Source organism: Alnus glutinosa, chromosome 1 (assembly GCF_958979055.1).
Source record: "Alnus glutinosa chromosome 1, dhAlnGlut1.1, whole genome shotgun sequence".
NCBI lineage: Eukaryota > Viridiplantae > Streptophyta > Magnoliopsida > Fagales > Betulaceae > Alnus > Alnus glutinosa.
The window spans coordinates 19,750,283-19,769,912 of NC_084886.1; the positions used below are offsets into that span (position 1 = coordinate 19,750,283).

General features: G+C 37.4%; 1 protein-coding gene across 1 annotated transcript; it reads right to left on the reverse strand.

Annotated features, from left to right (window-relative positions):
- Positions 1-1,483: 1,483 nt before the first annotated feature.
- LOC133883038 (uncharacterized) lies at positions 1,484-12,162 on the reverse strand. Its single transcript, XM_062322257.1, has 2 exons — positions 11,151-12,162; positions 1,484-1,602 (listed from the first exon to the last, which is right to left on the reverse strand). The coding sequence occupies exons 1-2, from the start codon at positions 12,160-12,162 to the stop codon at positions 1,484-1,486; spliced, it is 1,131 nt and encodes a 376-aa protein (XP_062178241.1).
- Positions 12,163-19,630: the final 7,468 nt, after the last annotated feature.

The following is a 19,630-nucleotide window of genomic DNA, read 5'->3' on the forward strand; positions in this document are numbered from 1 at the left end:
TCTCAAGACTCTCAAATTACCTTTAATTAATTGTAGCCCAAAAATTACTGTTTACGAGGTTTTTCCTTTGTTATCTATTTATTTATTTTTCTTTCTAAAGTGGAAAAAGGGCAGGCCGGGAGAGAGCATTCCAATCTAGTTCATTTTGTTGGGCTCAACTCTAGTGTCCATTTTCATCTATACTTATCATAACCGTAACACTTCAAATAGCTTTGTTACCAAAGGGAATATTGGGTTCAGCTTCCAAATCAAAAATATTCTTTCAAAGAGGAAGAAAAAGATGGCAGAGGAGTACCGATGAATTATAAAATCAGGAACTTGTTGTATCTACACAATATTAATCACGTAATATATATATATATAAGGGTAGGAGATTAGCAGTTACTAACTGCCTCTACCTACCCATAAAACCTCGAACTGTCTTCGCCTAGGCGGTTAGTGCTTATTTATAACCACTTTCAAAAGCGGTTGCGGAGCGATTATAACCGCTCCATTTGTATAGATTCTCTCTCACAATATCTATCTCCAATTCTTCAACAACAACAAGAAAAAGAATATAATAAATTATAAAGTTGTAATTGTTCCCTAAAAATCGAAACCCTTGAGGGAGGTTTTGGGGGGAGGCAGAGAAAGTAGAGTATAAAAAAGCGTGTAATTTTGAGGAATATGAGCGTCTGTTAGAAAATGGCAGAGATACAATGAGGTACAAACACGTGAGAATATGATCTTGAACTAGTCTCACCGCCATTGGATTTCGCTATATGTTCTTGCTGTGAGAGAGAGAGAGAGAGAGAGAGAGAGAGGCGAAATGCGAGGCCACTCCGCTCAAAACCTAACTGATCTAATGAGCTATTTCCCGGCAAAACTGTTTCACTTCTTAGCGTCGTATTATATGAATTTTGGTGAAATATGAGTCACATCAATTGCCACCTAATGTGTAATGCCCCAGATTTTATTAGACACAATATTTTATTATATATATATATATATATATATATATATATATATATATATATATATATATATATATATATATATATATATATATATATATATATATAAAATAATAATAATAATAATAATAATAATAAAATAAAATAAAAAAACTTATAACTTGCATAGCAAGTTGTTTTCTTCTTCTTTTATTATTATTATCCTTCTTCTTTCTTCTTTCATTTTTCCTTCTTCTTCTGTTCTTCGTTTCTTCTTTCTTCTTCTGTTCTTCTACTTCTCGCCGAGCAGACCCACCGAGCGAGAGAGAGTGAGACTTGAAAGAAGAGAGAGTGAAATCGAGAGAGAGATAGTTCGAATGAGAGAGAGACTCGAGGGACACAAAGGAGAGAAATAGAGAGGTGCTGAGAGAGAGATGCCGAGAGAGACAGAGAGATCGAGAGTGAGAAACGGAGGCCGATTTTCGGTGAAGCCATGACTCGATTTCCGATGGGTCGTTGCCGGTGAGCCCTGCAACCGACGAATCCATGGGCTAAAACCCATCAACCCGGAAAGGATCCTGTGAACCCGTGAGCCCAGGGAGGTCCGATCCTCCAGGATCGGCGGTCATAATCGGAATCCGGCGGTTCCAGTGGATTTTTCGGCCAAACCCTGCAAGATCCGTAGCCCAAAAAACCTGAGAACCCGTGACCCATTTGTGTGAAACCCGATCGACCCGCCAGACCCGGGTCTTCAAAGCTATTTCTGGCGACTTTTCCGGGAATCAGTGGCAAATTTCAGTGAATTTACTATGAAAATCATTAGGGTAATTTCTTATAATATATGATGATTTATTATGGGGATTAATTTGCTTATTATGAAATTAGAGTTTGATAATTTTGGAGCTTTTCAACCGATTGTGTTTAAATAGATTGTGATGTTTTGGGAATTGAATTTATTGATGTTGGGTATTGTTGGTGGGCTGATTGAGTGTTTGTGGGTGTGTGTCTCTGTTGTTGGTGTCGGCAGTGGGTGTATTTTTGGCATATGTGTGTGATGGTGGATAGGTGTATATGAGTTTTGGGATCGGTTGGGTTGTGGAGATTTGATGATGAGTATTCTGATTTGGTGGTTTTGTGGACTGAATTGTAAGATGGCTGAGAGGCTACTATTTTTGGGTCTTGCTAGCCGGTTAATTGTTCTCTGTTAACAGTGTTTTGATTAGTTGGTTTGTGATGATTTTGGAAGCTAGAATTATTGTAGAATGATTAAGTGTTTTATGATATGGATGATTTTGAGTTGGATTCCTATTAATTGCGTTCCCTGTGTGTTGTCTAAATAGGGTGTGGATCTAGATGATAAATTATTAATTGGAGGTTTTGGTTGTTAACAGATTGCGTGTGTTTGAGCTGTATTTTGGGGATAATGATTCACAGACGGATCAATTTTAGGAGCCTTTAATTTCTATTTAACCGATTGTGTGGGCAGTAGCCGTGTGTAATGTTTTGGGTTGTGGTGTTGATAGTTTAATGTGTACTGATTTTGAGTATTATCCAATTCTAGGTATTTGGATTGAGTATTCCGCCTTGACCAAATGGGAAGAATGTGGAAGTTAATTATTGTTGGTGTATGGTTGTGTGGGCGTGATTCTGCTTGGCTAGGATTATTGAGTTATAGTTATTGTTCTGTTTGTGAGTGATTTTTGGGATGATTTGCTTTGGGTTTGGGATCTAGTTGAATTGGTAGACTTTGTATTCAAAATTGAATCTTATATGTGTTAAGTTTGGATAGATATTTTTGTATATAGAATATATATATATATAGGATAATTTAGTTTACGTCTTAGAACTAAAATTTCAGAACGCTCCGCTAAGTTTATCCTTGTGTTTTATTTAGGTAAAAGCTCGACTCTGACGCTTATGGCAAGTTCAGGTAAGGGGATACAACACCGAAAAAACCCCAACAAGATTTTATTACAAATCTTTTGAAAAAGTTTTGGGGAATTTTACAAAGTATTTGCTCATGTGATTTTAATTATATCAATGTCAAGCTTTTATTACTCAAATGTTATTATTCATGCAATTTTGTGCATAAATTTATAGTTATGATTAAGAGAATTTTAAAGTTATGATTTATGCATAATTACAATTATGATCAATAGCACTTCAAAGTTATGGATTATGCATACTTACAGTTATGAATAAAAGCATTTCAAAGCTGTGATTATAGAGCATTCCAAAGTTTATGATTTACACATGAATACAGTTTTGAATGAAAAGATGATCTAAAGTATACACATGACTATAGTTATGAAAATGGCTCATACAGTTTTAAAGAAAAGTGCACAGTTATAGCAGAGCCTACAGAATTACAAAAAATGTTCATATGCAGTAATTGTTTAACCCTGAGGCACTATTACAGTTATAATCGGTAGCATGGCAAGCATACCGAAAGACGGTGTGTGCTATCGGCCGGGGTTGGCCTTCACCTAGGGAAGATCCTCAACCCGGTGACTCTTCTCTGTGACGACAGGCTGAGTCCACAGGTCCTTGAGACAAAAGCCAACGTGCTCCGCTCACGAGTAATAGCGGAGTAGAGTCTATAAGGGGTTAAACCACAGTGACAATTTTATAAGAAAAGAAATGAAAAGAATTTACTGGATCATTATAAATTTCTTATGCCATTATTCATATTCCTCATTCACTTGCTCATAAATTATGTTGAATTGTTCATTTTGATATTTTGTATAAACTGTCATTATGCATGATTAAAGATTATGGCATGAAGGTTTTATAGCATGTTTTATAGCATGTTTTATTTCCCTGGTGTTGTAATTTCCTTACTGAGTTGTCGAACTCACCCATTTTTCCCCCAAATCTTTTCAGATGACCCAGTAAGACTATGTCATTCTTGGTATTGACGTAGATCTCGCTAAGAGCAATAGATCTTTGTGGACTAACAAAATCTTTACTTTGCATAGTATGTTTCTTTTCGGAGTTCATGACAATGTAAAGAGTGATTATAGGCACAAATAATAAAATAGAAAGTTAAAATCTATATGTTTTAAATGTACGCTTCAATTTAAATGTTTTTAGCACTCAAGTTTGCGTTTCCCTTATATCCCAAAACGGGGGCGTGACATAATGTAGGTAATAAATTAGCCAATTTACTTATTATAAAGGGGCAAAAGCGGTTTCCATTCTAAAGTCATGTATATTTTGTGAATGGATGAAAGTAATCACTAAAACTTCCCAACTTTTGGTGGAGCATGGACGTGCCTTAACATATTGAACTCATAAAAGATGTTCATATTTTAATGAAATGACCAAGAAAAGCTCTCTCTCTCTAATGGACACGATTTATGATTTTAAAAGCGGTTATAAATAATCGCTAACCGCATAGGCGAAGGCAGTTAGCGGTTTTAAGGATAGGCCGAGGCGGTTAGTAACCGCTAACCGCCTACCCTTAATATATATATAGATATATTATGTACATTGTGTGAATAATATTGTGTAGATACAACAAGATCCTGATTTTATTATTCATCGGTACTCCTCTGCCATCTTTTTCTTCCTCTTTGAAACAATATTTTTTATTTGGAAGTTGAACCTAATATTCCCTTTGGTAACAAAGCTATTTGAAGTGTTATGGTTATGATGAGTATAGATGAAAATGTACACCAGAGCTGAGCACAACAAAATGAACTAGATTGGAATACTCTCTCCCGGCCAGCCCTTTTTTCACGCCAGAAGAAAAATAAATAAATAGATAACAAAGGAAAAACCACATAAACAATAATTATATAATCTAGGCTACAATTAATTTAAGGCCATTTGAGAGTCTAAGACCTATCTAACATTTAATAACCCTTTTCTTGATACAAAAGGTCCAATTTTTTTATTTTTTTTTTCCCCACTGAGGTCTATCCCACCCTTCTGGCTTGCTGCCCTCCATCCAAGCCCAAGCGAAAGACTGGAAGGAGCTCTTCGGACTGGTTTTTGCCAATGTTAAAGGATTCCTGGTACTCTGTGGGCCTCTCTTGCAATGGTTCTGATCATAATATCATGCCCCTGTTTTTAGATTTGCTGTCTAAGCATGAAGATCAAGGGAAGTGCTCCAGTTTGAAGGTGGGTAAAAAAGGTGTTAGATAAATTAATGGCCTCTTTTGCTCTATCAACTATGATACTCACAGCAACAGTGTCTCTCGTGGTAGGAACAAGAGGAGGGCCCTTAGTGGTTCCTCATGAATCCCAGGTTGATCTCTTGGAATGTTAAAGGGCTGAATCAAAGAAGCAAGCGGTTGAAAATCAGGAACCTCCTCAGAGAGTGGAAGGCTGACATCATTTGTTTGCAAGAAACCAAATTAAAACTTATCTCTAACCGTATTATGAAAAGCTTGTGGGGTTGTCAATTTGTGGATTGGTGCTATCTTCCTTCTAGCGAGGCTTTCGGTGGTATCTTATTGATGTGGGATAGAAGGGTTGTGGAAAAATTTGAGGCGCATGTGGGGGATCGAATACGTCGTGGCTTGTAGCTTTAGAAATTGTACAGATAACTTCACTTGGGCTTTTGCTAGGGTTTATGGCCCTAACATTGATCCTCTTCGGAGGAGTTTATGGGATGAATTGGCTAGTTTGCTCAGTTTGTGGGATCTCCCTTGGTGCACTGGTGGCGACTTCAATGTCATCCACTTTCCTTGTGAGCATTCAAGAGCCACTCGTATTTCTTCTGCGAAGACGGAATTCTCGGACTTTATCTTAGAGAATAGTCTCATGGATCTTCCCCTTGTAGGAGGGTTGTTCACTTGATCCAATCTCTCCTCTCGGTCTAGGCTTGACAATTTTTAGTCTCTCCGGATTGGGAAGCTAAATATCCTGGTCTCATCCAGAAGAGGGTTCCTAGCTTGTGCTTTGATCACTTCCCCATCCTCCTTGTTTGCGGTGGAATTCTTAGGGGGAAAAGACCTTTTAAGTTTGAGAATATGTAGCTTCAAGAAGACGGCTTCGTGGAGAGGGTGAGGCTTTGGTGGGAGTCTTACTCCTTTCAAGGCTCCCCTAGCTTTGTCCTTGCTTAAAAATTGAAGGCTTTAAAGGTTGATCTCAAATCTTGGAACGAACAGGTGTTTGGAAATGTGGAATCCCTTAAATTGGTTGGTCTTGAAGAATTGCACGCGCTTGACAAACTTGAGGAAGAGAGAGGCTTAGACTCCGAAGATCTTTTAAAGAGAAACTCGATTGCTAGTGATCTAGAAAGAATTATTCTCCAAGAAGAAATCAGCTGGAGACAAAAATCCAAGCTCCTTTGGCTTAAAGCGGGCGACAAATGTACTAAATTCTTTCATTAGATCACTAACTCGAACAGAAGATCCAACTCCATAGAATCTTTGTATGTTAATCGCTCAATCACTTCTGATCATCCGGCCATCAGAGACCACGTTGTTCAATTCTATGAGTCTCTTTTTTCTAAGCAATACAACTAGAGGCCCAAGTTGAACGTCATTACTTTCAACTCTTTATCCTTGGAGGAGGTCGCTCAGTTGAAGCTTCCTTTTGAGGAAAGGGAGGTCCTAGAGGTGGTGAAATCTATGAACCGAGACAAGGCTCCTGGTCCTGATGGCTTCCCCTTGGCTTTTTTCCAAGACTGTTGGGATGTGATCAAATTTGATATCACGAGGGTCTTCACAGATTTTCATGCTCATAGCAAATTTGTGAAAAGCCTCAACGCCTCTTTCATTGCTTTAATCCCCAAATCCCCTGAGGCAATCGATCTCGTGAACTTTCAGCCCATTAGCCTAGTGAGTGGTATTTACAAGATCATTGCTAAAGTTCTCGCTAATAGAATGAGCAATATTTTGGATAAGATTATTTTAGAGCCTCATAATGCTTTTGTAAAGGTAGACATATTTTGGACTTGGTTCTTATAGCCAGTGAATGCTTGGATAGCTGTATCAAGTCTGGTATCCCAGGGGTTCTTTGCAAATTGGATATTACGAGGCTTTCGACCACGTCAACTGGAAGTTCTTATTGTACATGTTGAAAAGATGCGGCTTTAGGTATAAATGAGTCTCTTGGATTTCTCATTGCATCTCTTCGGCGCATCACTCTGTTTTGGACAATGGTTCACCGGCTGGCTTCTTCAATAGCTCTAGAGGGCTGAGACAGGGTGATCCTGTTTCTCCCCTCCTGTTTATAGTTGTCATGGAGGCAACAAAATGCTCTCTGGTGCTATTGATTGTGGTCGCCTCTCAGGCTTTTCGGTGGGTTCTAAGACTACCGTGATCAACGTTTCTCACTTGTTGTTTACAGATGACATCTTGGTCTTCAGTGAGGCTAATCCTGACCATCTTTAATACCTGCGTGTACTCCTAGTTTGTTTTGAAGCTGTCTCTGGTTTAAAGGTCAATTTGGCTAAATCTCCCTTGGTCCCTAATGGCAATGTGGACAATGTTGTCGAGTTGGCTTCTATCTTAGGTTGTGGGACTTCCTTTTTACCCTTGAAGTATCTTGGCATGCCGCTTAGGGCGCGCCACAAGGCTACATCTACCTGGGATGATATTGTGGTTAATATAGAGCGTTGTTTGGCCAGTTGGCAAAGGTTGTATTTGTCCAAGGGTGCTAGGGTTACCTTCATCAAGATTACACTCTCCAACCTCCCTACGTATTTCTTGTCTCTCTTCTTCATTCCTATTTGTGTGGCCAACCGTTTGAGAAGCTCCAAAGAGACTTTCTTTGGGGAAGGATAGGCGAAGAATTCAAATATCACTTGGTTAGATGGGACAAGGTTTGCTCTCTGATCTTTGAGGGAGGATTGGGTATCAGAAACTTAAGGACTTTCAATTGAGCCCTTCTAGGCAAATGGCTATGGCGTTATGGGTTTGAGCGAGATGCTTGGTGGAGAGTCGTGGTGAACTCTAAATATGGCAGCCTTAGGGCGGTTGGTGCTCTCTCAAGCCGACAGGTGCCTTTGGGGTGGGGGTATGGAAAACCATCAGGAAAGGCTAGATTTCATTCTCTCATTTCACTAGATTTGTCGTGGGGGATGGCTCCAAGATCAGTTTTTGGCATGATTTGTGGTGTGGAGACACAACCCTCAAAGTAGCCTTTCCAGCTTTATTTGGCATTGCTTGTCTTAAGGACGCGATTGTTGCAGATAATCTAGAGTTGTTGGGTAACTCATTCTAGTGGAATGTGAGCTTCATTAGGGAGGCTCATGATTGGGAGGTGGATGTCTTTGCTTATTTCTTTCAATTGCTTCACTCAATCAAAGTGAACCGAGACAATGAAGACAGTTTGTGGTGGGTCCCCTCCAAAAAAGGAGTTTTCAAAGTCAAGTCATTCTTTTACTCCTTAACTAGTACTGGTAGCAGTCGCTTTCCCTGAAAAAGTGTTTAGCGTACTTAAGCTCCTCCTAGGGCTACTTTCTTTGTGTGGACTGAGGCGCTCGGTAAGATACTCACCCAGGACAACCTTAGGAAATGGCATGTTATCGTGATCAACGGATGCTGCATGTGTAATAAGACTGAGGAAATTGTGGATCATCTACTTCTCCACTCCGACTTGGCTTCTATTTTGTGGAATTCCCTCTTTAGCTGTTTCGGGATGTTTTGGGTTATGCCTAGACGGGTTATTGACTTGCTTGCATGTTGGTGGTCATCTGGTAGATCAATGAGTGCTGTTGTTTGGAAAATGGCGCCTATTTGTATCTTTTGGTGCTTATGGTAGGAAAGAAATAATAGGAGTTTTAAAGACTTGGAAAGATCATTGGAAGAGATCCTTTCTTTGCTCTATCACTCTTTGCATTGTTAGACTTCGACTTATGTCCATCCTTTGTATATTTCTTTTTCTGACTTTCTCACTTGCTTTTCTATTTCTAGATAAGTGTTTTCCCTGTATACTTCCAGTGTACTGAGGGGCGTTTTACACTTTTTTTATAAAATTGATCTCTTAGCTATCAAAAAAAAAATTATTATTATTATTATTATTATTATTATTATTATTATTATTTTGAAAAAATTAAATCAAGTTCAAAACCGGCCCAAAACTTAAATTAAAAAGTGGTTTTCAAACTGCCGGTTATAAACATAATAACAGCTAACTGCCTAGGCGGTTGCGGTTGTTAAAATTTAATAACCACCTTAGGCGGTTGCAGTTAGCGGTTTTAGCCAATAACCGATAACCATAACCGCTTGTACAACTGATAAATCTTGAAATATTCTATTAAAGACCCTTTAATTCACATGTGTTATACCCAGTTTGTGTTGTAAATATAATATTTTGTTGTAGTTTTGCGTTTTGTCTTATTTTTAGATCTTAATTGAAAACTAATTCAAAACACTTGTGTTAGTATTTTATGTTGGCAACATTCTGGTTGACAAAAACACTTTATGTAATGGTTGCATTTTAAACAGGTTTATCAGTTTTTTAAAGAGTCTTCAAGTTATATGGACAGTGTTCGTTTCATACCATGTGACAGGTCACAAGTTTCTAGAAGATGTCCATGAAAATTCCATGCAATTTTAAAGTCAGATCAACTGGTTCCTGTGCAACTGTCCGGACGGGCCTTTGAAGGCCTCCGGACGCCCCACAGTGTATAGAAGCTTCAGCGTTGACGACGTCCGGATGTCAGAGCAACACCGTCCAAACGCAAGGTCAAGTTGCTCCAAGTTCTACACGGAGTTGGATTTCAGTCGACACTGTTTAGGAAGTTTTCTGCAACAAGTACGGACACTACCCAGCATTCCAAAATATTTCAGGTTTCCTTTACGGATGCGAAAAGGAGTGACAGTGAAAACAGTCCGAACGCTCGGCCAAGCCGTCTAGACGTATACCTGTTATGGAAAGAATTGCACTATTCTGGAAAGGCGGTTGCATAAGACCGTCCGAACGATGCTAACTTCGGTTCGGACGCCAACTCGCCAGAGTCTGATTTTGAGCAGAATTTAGTTTTATGTAAGTCTATAAATAGATGGCTCTAGACTTGTTATTTGTAAGAATTTAGTATAGAATTTCATAGTACTTAGAGAGGGTGTTTAGGGAGAATTAAAGATCTGCTAGCTCTCTAGCCGTTGTCGGTGTCTGCTCAACAGTTCGTGTGAAATCTATCTTAAGGGTCAACCCTAAGGTAAAGGAATCAATCAAAGACCCCTTCAAGTAGGAGACTTAGTTGGGAAGCGTTTACGATGGGCTTCGTGTTATAGTTAAATGTATGTGATAAGCATCGAATGTTGTACATTCAAGCCCCTTAACTTATATATGTTAATTCCTTAGCATTGTTATTTGTTTGATTTTGTGTTGTTTTAAGGTTTTAAGGTTTTAAATAAAGATGTAATTAATTTCAATGATTTTGGGTTTAAAGCACATTTTGATAAGACTTAGAAGATATGTTTAAGCTTAACCAATCATAATAGAAGATCTATATGATGTGGTTAAGTTTAATCAAATCAAGTGAAAGATTAAATCGGAATTTCTCCACTAAGAGTCAAAATCGGATTGGGTTCAAATTTGGATTTTGCACCTGTCTCAGTGTTTTGATCATAACTTTTGGATGAGATATTAGATTGTAATGAAATTGATGGCGTTGGAAAGCTAATAAAAAAAATTCAACAAATATGTAAGAAATAACTTTTTCCTAATTCGGACGTTTACTATGCCAAAATTGCTCCACAATAAAAGACCGTAATTCTTGACGAATTTGAAATCCTTTTCCTACTTAGATTGAAGTTTCAATCTTATACTTGGACAAGAAGACTCAAGAGACGATTTTTCTAGAATTTCAAAGGCTTCTAGGACTTGAGTGCTCACTATAAATAAACTCCTAAGCTTCAAGCGACACCAATTTCGTCTCAATTCGATACTTAAGCAAAAGTTATAATAAAAATACTGAGATGTGTTCAGAAGCCTCTAGACACTAAGAGGCGTCCGGACGGTTTGACTGAGCGTCTGGACGGTCAACTGCAACTGCCTTTCCGAAAAAGCGCTGAAAGCTTCCCATATCATGACCTCGTCCGAACGGTCACAGCTGTGATTCCTTTCCATATCAGTAAAGGAAAACTGGAATCTTCTGGAACACTAAAGAGCATTCGGACGGTGTTGCCCATACGCCCGGACGGTTGCAGAATACTTTCCCAATCAGTGTCTTCTCAGAAATCTGAATACTTGAAGGACTTGAAAAGCTTGACCTAGCGTTCGAACAGTGTTGCCATGTCGTCTGGACGGATGCACTGGCATAAGTTTTTATGGCATATGAAGGAATTTGTTTGATGGCATCTAACAAAGGAATGTTTATCTTCACTTGCTTGAACACTTCCAAAATATCTTGATTTTCTGTTCCCTTTTTAGGTGCAAGCAACCTTTGGGGAAATGGGGCAACAGGTTCATACACTTTCTCCACAACATCTCCACCCTCACTAGGCTTGCCATCTTCCTTGGTTTCGAAATCTCCCTTAGATGGTGAAACTTTTGTTGGGACCTCTTTATTAACCATCTTTCCACTCCTAAGGATAGTGATAGACTTGGCATGTTCCACTTGAGTATTGCTGACTTCATTTACCCCAGCTCGAGTCCTTGGGTTAGGTTCAGGTTGGGCTGGAAACTTTCCTTTCTCTCTCACATTCAACTGAGACTCAATTCTACCAATTGAGTTTTTTACTTCTTGGTTGATCTGATTTTGGCTTTGTATGAAAGCTTGCAATGTTTCCTCCAAGGTTTGCTTATGTGGTGGCACATAAGGCGCATGAGAAGAAGATCCTTGAGGTTCATTTGCAGATTGACCATTTCTCCAACTAAAATTCGGGTGATTCCGCAAGTTAGGATTATACGTCTCAGAATAGGGTGAACTGAATGGTCTTTGATATGCATTGGCTGCATTGGCCTGTTCATGCAACACCTCTTTGAAAGCAAGGATTGTGGGACAATCCTTGGTCAAATGCACATTAGCTTCACAAATCTCACAGCTAATCTCAATTGGTTTGGGATTCTTAGTCACACCCACTTTGCTCAACTCTAATGCCTCCACCTTCCTTGTCAATGTAGCAATACGATCACTTATATCCTCATCTGCTTTAATGTGATATAAACCTCCCCTAGAACTAGGTTCAAGTTTTGCCTTATCAGTCCTCTCTGTGGTGTCCCAGACTTGAGCATTTTCGGCCAAGAGATCAAAATAATCCCAAGCTTCATCGGGCGCTTTGTTCATAAACTCCCTATTACACACCATCTCCACAAATTGCCTCATGTTGGAAGTCAAACCATCATAAAAAAAAACTTATCACCCGCCATGTTTCATACCCATGATGTGGGCATGAGAGTAAAAGTTCTTTAAACCGTTCCCAGCATTGAAAAAATGTTTCATTTTCTTTCATGGCAAAATTCATGATGCTCCTTCTCAAGGTATTGGTCTTATGAGTTGGGAAAAACTTTTTCAAAAATTCTCTGGTCATCTCTTGCCATGTCCCTATTTTTCTAGGCCTTAGGGTGTGTAGCCATATCTGGCTCAGTCAAAGAAAATGGGAATAATGTCAACTTAACAACATCATCAAGATTACTAAGATGCATAGCACAAACCATATCAAATTCCTTGAGATGCATGTAAGGATTTTCATAATCAAGCCCACGAAACTTAGGTAACAATTGGACTACCCTAGGTTTAATGTCAAAATTTCCTGTATTGGCGGAGACCGCCACGCAAGAAGGGGTACTTGACCTAGTGGGTTGCAAATAGTTTCTAAGGCTTTTGACAGGTTGGTCAGCTTGGTTTTCAAATTCATCCTCATGGTTACTTCCTTCATCATCAGCCATATCTATAGAGTCGTTAAAAAACTCTAACTCAGGATTATGCAACTCTATAGGGAAAATATCAAATTCTACCTTACTAAGCCTTTTTGTGTAATCGCGTTGCCAAACGCTCATACACAAAAATTAACTCAATACGCTACAAAGTAGAACAATATCACCTGGAGACTTTATGATGCCTTCGCACTTTTCCAGAAATAAATCTCCTTTGAGTTTCTCAGTTGTAATGATTAGAAAGTTGGTACCTGTTAAAAAAAATAAAATAAAACACAATTATTATTATTTTTTTTTTTTTAAAAAAAAGAGAAAACAAAATAAAATTAAAAATAATAATAATTAAACTCAGTGTCTTAAATGCATTCCCCGGCAACGGCGCTAAAAACTTGTTGGACCATAAAGGGTGCAAATTCAAGTGTAGGTTTTCACAAGTAATAAATCACGATAAGTCCGAGGTCGATCCACAAGGAATGATTAGACATGAGAGAATAATTTTTATTATTATGTAGAAAAGAAAAATAAATAAAAAAATAGGAATTTTGCTTTTGGTTTCCACTCGAAAGTGGAGCAGAGAAATATAATTTAAATTAAAAAGTAAACTATGAAACTAAAATAAATAAATTTGATTTGGAAGATAATATTGAAAAAGACTAGGGTTTCAAGGATCCACCTAGTATTTTATTATGTATTCATGAGACATAAAAAAAATATAAAATAGATCAAACATGGGTTGATTGAGAATTTGACTTCAAAAACATGAAACAATAAATTAAGCATTCCATATATTTTCGAATCATATCAAATCAAACAAAGTAAGCATTTGATATAGACAAAAATCATAAGGAATCAAAATAAAATTGTCCTATTAAATTACTCTCCAATAAAAATCATCCCAAAAATTTAATCATTCATCTATGAAAAACAAATAATATAGTCTCAATAACACATAATAAAAATATTAGGCTTTACCTCTAGCCCTAGCTAGAGGATTAGCCACTCATGTTTATGAAAATAAATTCCATAATCAAAGTACTAAACATAAATTAAAAACAAAGAAAATAAAAATTCAAATTCTGCGCCTCTATGCTCTTCTATGCTCCTTTGCTCTTCTCTTCCTCCTCCCTTTAGCAAGAGCAAAACATGGTATTTATAGAGCTTGCTAGGTCTTTTCGGTGCTTCTAATCTGGAAAGAATTTGAATTTCTTGCGTTAATTGCACCACAACCCAAGTGTGGAAAGGAAATAATATCTTTGGTACTGCATTCTCTTTTGGAAAGAAATCCATCTTCTATTCGGTTCTTCAGGTATGGAAGGAGATGCACGCCACTTAAAAAAAAATAAAAATATGCATGTCTCTCTTGTTATGGAAGGAATGGGTGCTGCCAGGTCTACGCCTTCTTTCTTTCCATCTTTTATTTCTTTGACTTCCTTTCTTCTTTTCCTTCTTTTATTTATCGTCTTTTATTTTGGTCTTCTACAAAATAACAATTCATTGCATTAATACCAATTTAAGCTCAACTTTAATAATTAAACAATATTTCACAATTAAATATAAAATGTAAGAATTAGAATAAAACATAGTATGACAATGCTTATTTTAATAGAAAAAATATGCACTTTTAAGCAATTACCAATAAGCTTATCGACACTTGGGAGAGTCCAGACGCCTTCAAAGGCCCGTCTGGGCGGTTGCATGGGATCCGACTTGTCTGAGTGGAATCTTGTGTAGAATCTTCATGGACATCTTCTAGAAGCATGTGAACTGTCACTTGTCATAATATAAGGCACTGCCCATAACACCTGAAGACTCTGAAATAAAACGACATCCTTGTGAAATAATGCAACCTTACAAACATAGTGCTTTTGTCAACAGAATGTAACCAATCAAAAACTAACATAAATGTTGAGGAAAAAATTATTGAAGAAATACCAAAAGAAGCGGGAAGGAATCATGAACATGGATGGTAGGATTTGTCCCAAAATTCTGGCGCGGTTAGATGAACTCGCACATGATGCTAGTCATTGCTACGGCGTGTATGCTGGGGATGGGTTCTTTGAAATCATAGACAAGCAGAAACAATATGTGGTGAACTTAGTGATAAGAACCTGCGGGTGTAGACAATGGGACGTGACATGTATCCCATGTGCACATGCAATATGTGCAATATGGGTTGATGGTGCTGAACCTGTGGATTATGGTTTTGATTGGTATACTATGGATATGCTTAAAAAGGCATATGAATCGGTCGTGTATCCCATGCCTGGAGAAGAACAATGGACAAAGACAAACTGCAAGCATGTAGACCCACCAGTGGTTAGAATACAACCTGGGAGGCCGAGATTAATAGGACCAAAAGACTATATGAGCCCAGGAATCAAAACATGATGAGGAAGGGTGGGGTAACTATGAGATGTTCCAGATGCAAAAAGATTGAACACAATGCAAGAACATGTCCCCGCGCAAGAATAGAGGCAGTGAATTACAGAAGATAGAGCAGGAGTGATGTAAATTCCTTGGACATTTATTTCTTCTTCTTCTTCTTCTTCTCTCTCTTTTTTTTTTTTTTTTTTTTTTTTTTTTTTTTTTTTTTTGTATTCAGTATGATGCTTAATTTTATATTTGGCAAATGTTTTTTTCAATGTGCTAGGTACAATCCACAGTTGATACTGAACCGAATCCCCAATCTACAGTTGATTTTGCATCGGTAATTTTCAAAACTCTTATAATTTTTCCATCATTTACATTGAATTTGACATTAACTCTCTAACTCTCAACAAGATTTTTTCAATTCCCCAACATACCCCACAAACCAATGTTGTATTGTTTAGAGGTACCGTTAGGGGTAGGGGTAAGGGTAGGGGTAGGAGTAGGGGTATTGGCAGGTGTAGGGGTAGGGGTCAACCAACCCCACAAGGGCTTACAGCTTCAAGGGACTCGGCTGCAGGTAGAGGTCAACCTCAGCCTCGGACCAATGCTTGGGTGAGTACTCAAAAAACCCATATTTTATGTGTTGTTTATTTATTTTGTTGGCTCAGCTGGTTTATGTAAATTCTGGTGTAAACCAATTAATGTGTCTTGACAGTCTCGAGGTACTGCCAACATAGTAAGGTGGTATGGACCGCAAGCAGTAGGTCCTTCGAAGTCATAACCTCGGACCCAGACCAATGTTATTGTGAGCACTCATTTATATTTCCTCTATTATATTTCATATTTCATTATGTTCTATACTAATTAGTGTGTCTTTACAGTCTCAAGGTACCGTCAACACTGTGAGATTGTATAGACCCTCGACAGTAGGTCAGTCACAGCCTCAGACTCAGACAAATGCTTTCGTAAGCACTCAATCCACCATTCTTTTATATCTGTTGGTTTATGTAAATTTTGGTGTGCCCTAATTAATAATATTTTACAGACTTAGGATAATGTCAACACAGTTAGACTGTATGGACCTACTCGTACAATAAGTCAATCATAGCCTTACCCACATACTAATGCTATTGTGAGCAATCAAAACATTCATTTATGTGTAGAATTTTATTTAAATTTTTGACTCACAACATTGCTTTAATTTCAATTTACAATTTCAAGGGACTGTCAATATAGTGAGATTGTATGGACCTCCTCAACCATCAGGGTACACTCAACCGACAGGGTCTTCTTAGCCAACAGGGCCTTCTCAAGAAGTAGGGCCTTTTCAGCCTTCACAGACAGGAGGATCTTCATCAAGGCCTGTAACTAGAGCTTGGAATATTGTTCCAACAGTGGAGGAGGCAATAGAAGTACTTGAGGCTAATCAAAGAAAGAGGAAGAAGCTAGAATGGCAAAAATATTAGGCTACTTGATGTATTGCTGTGTTATTACTATTTTGTTGGATTGTTATATGTCGTTGCTATGTAATTTGAGGATAATCAAAGTGTTGGACAATGCTTAAGTGATGGATATGATGTGTTATTTTATTTGATACTTAAGTGATGGATATGGTATATTATTTGATACTTAAGTGATGAACATGTTATTTGATGACTTAAGTGATGGACATGTTATTTGATGCTAAGTGATGGATTTGATATTGGATATCTAATGTGAAATATGTAAATCTAAGGAGGCTCAAATCAATAGCTTGATTGTATTGGAACTGCAATGTGGTTCATACCAAATCACCTTGACTTACATTTTGGTAGTATTTATACATTTTGGTAGTAACTTACATAAGTATTTATGCAATGTGAATAATACTTGGTAGGATTTATACATTTTGGGGTTGTGCAGTCTATTTACCAAAGCTTTTTGAGTTGTAAAATGCTGGGAACTGGGGCTTTTGGTACAGTTTATGTAGGAAATTTTCAAAATGATGCGTGGGTTGCCGTAAAAAAGATCAAATATAGAGATACCAACAGTATTGACCAAGTCCTCAATGAGATGCTCCATTTAGTAAATATACATTCATAACATTCAAAACAGACAAGTTCGAAATCACAAAAAGTAGTACAACTAAACTGATTCCACAATTTCATTCTAACATCAACTTAGTACCTCTAGATCCACCACTACAACCACTAAAATAATAGACCAACAACAACACGATTACTAATGTCATAGCTCGAAACAACTTCCCATTATTTTGACCCAACCCTAACTCCCGCCGTAGTTTATCACAATGTTCCTTGCATTTTCGTTCAATCGATTCCTCAACTCTGACATTAGCAGCATGCATTCTCAACTCCATTTGTTGCAAATATTCCATTAATCTCTTCTCGTAAGCGTTCATTTCCTTATCAGCCCACTCAAAAAAATCACAATCACCGGGTTTCTACATGATAAAAAATAGGAAAAAGTGTCATAAATTACTAACGACAAAATATAAAACAAAGCTAAGTTCAAAAATTACCTTGTAGTTAATACATCCATACCACTTTCTACTGAGATTGATCTCGGTCCAAGAGTTCCTTATACGTGCAGAATTTCACATCGACATAATAGGGGACCACTTGACAAGTCACTAGTTGTAGACATTTACTCGTGCCTACATTGGAAAGCACATGACATGAGAATCTTATAACATTTATAATTGAATTCTATACCATACCAACAAATGGCTTGTATAATCTGATTAGTAGTAATGGATTACCTATCAAAAAAATAATAGAAATATGTACATTTTTTTGGTGTTGTTGGTCTAAGTGCATTTAACCAAGCCAATAATCCAGCATTTACCCTAGAGCATACTCTATATTCAAATAAATCCAGCACTTATTAATAAGATTAGAAAATCCCATGAGTTAACCATTATACATCATTTTAAAAGTCTCAGCGTCAGTCTTAGAATTGGATTATTACCAAATACAGAGTCAACACTAACAGCTGTAGCAATAAACTTTTCTAAAAGAATTGAATTATCACCAAATTATGTATTACACATTGATAACTAGGTAACCATTTGAAGTATACATAGTCCCTTCCCTTACATTACCTTCTGGCATGATTGGTTCTCTAAAATCTGTACATAGCCCCTTTTTTTTTTTTTTTTATGAATAATTTAAACTATATTAAAACCAAAATCAAACCATACAACTATTCCTCAAAACACACTCAAAACAACAAAACACAACCCATGATGTAGGACGTAATTTATTAATATTTTCGGTGAAAACGAAAAATAGAAAAAATTTCAAAAATAATACTGAAGCAGAACCGTTTGATTAGAAATTTACCTGTTCGCAGACAATGGAAGTACAAAAGGAAAGACTTGATTGTCAAGCCATGATTTTATTTTTTTTATTTCCTTATTTAGAATTAAGATTTTATTTCCTTTACTTATTAGGACTAGATTTGTGTTATTTTTTTTTTCCTTACTAGGATTGGATTTATTATTGTTACTAGGAATAGGTTTACTTTTATTTATTTTGTAATATTTTCCTTTTTAGGAATAGGTGTACTATTACCATTAGGATTAGGATTAGGATTACTTTCTCTACAAGTATGTCTCTTCTATAAATAGGTTTCCTTATTATGTAAAACTCACTCAATGGAATTGTTATAAAATCAGAGAATTCTCTTTCAACTACTCTGCGGAGTTTTATCTTTCTTTTAGCTTGGGGGTTTGTTTTATCTCTTTGGGGTAGAAGACGAAGACCCTTCTCCTTGTAGAATCAAAGACACTGCTTTTTGATTAGTTACCTTAGTCTTCTACTACGTCAGATGGTATCAGAGCAGGCTTTATCTTGATCATGACCAATCAGTGCAATGGTGACAAACTTCTCCAACAACGCTGCATGTAGGGGAGGGGCTCTTTTGAGAGCCGAATCCATGGGGTATCCGAGCCGGCGTTATCTGGATTCGATGGCCAACTTATACTACAGTAACAACTCTTATAACGACATTGTTTGTGACAGGGAGGCTCTTTGGAGAGCCGATTTCCAAGAGTTCCGGCAAACGATGTGATAAGAGATGCGCCAGATGCGAGAGATGATAAAGCGCATGCACATAAGTCCTAATTGTAATCACAGGTACAATGATGCGCATGTTGACTATGGGATCCGAGTGAGGCCTACTCGTCACCAACGACTTGCAACCATAAACCGACCACCGGTCTATGAAGATCTTGGTGACGATAATGTAAGTTGCGTTCAACCTGTTTCTAACCATATTTATGAATCTTCGAATAGGAAACCCACACATGAAGAGAATGTTAGTTACGGTGACAAAGTGGAGTTGCCGTCAAAGAAACAATATATGCAACCACAACCATTGGTTCCAGCTACTATACCAGTGGAAGAATATCCACCACAAGCACAGCTCATCATGATTACCACAAAAATAAATAACAATGGTGATTCCATTGAAGAAGACAATAAAGTTGAAGGTAACATCAAGAAAAAAAAATTTGGAGAAATTTTTATGGGAGGAGACGAAAA

Bases quoted from the DNA above. Each gene is read 5' to 3' on its own strand.
- LOC133883038 (XM_062322257.1), bottom strand. From the start codon at position 12,162: ATGAGGCAATTTGTGGAGATGGTGTGTAATAGGGAGTTTATGAACAAA. The intron at 1,603-11,150 runs GTGCATCCGTCC...CGGATCTTGCAG, and splicing joins TGCCATAAAAACTTATGCCA to GGTTTGGCCGAAAAATCCAC.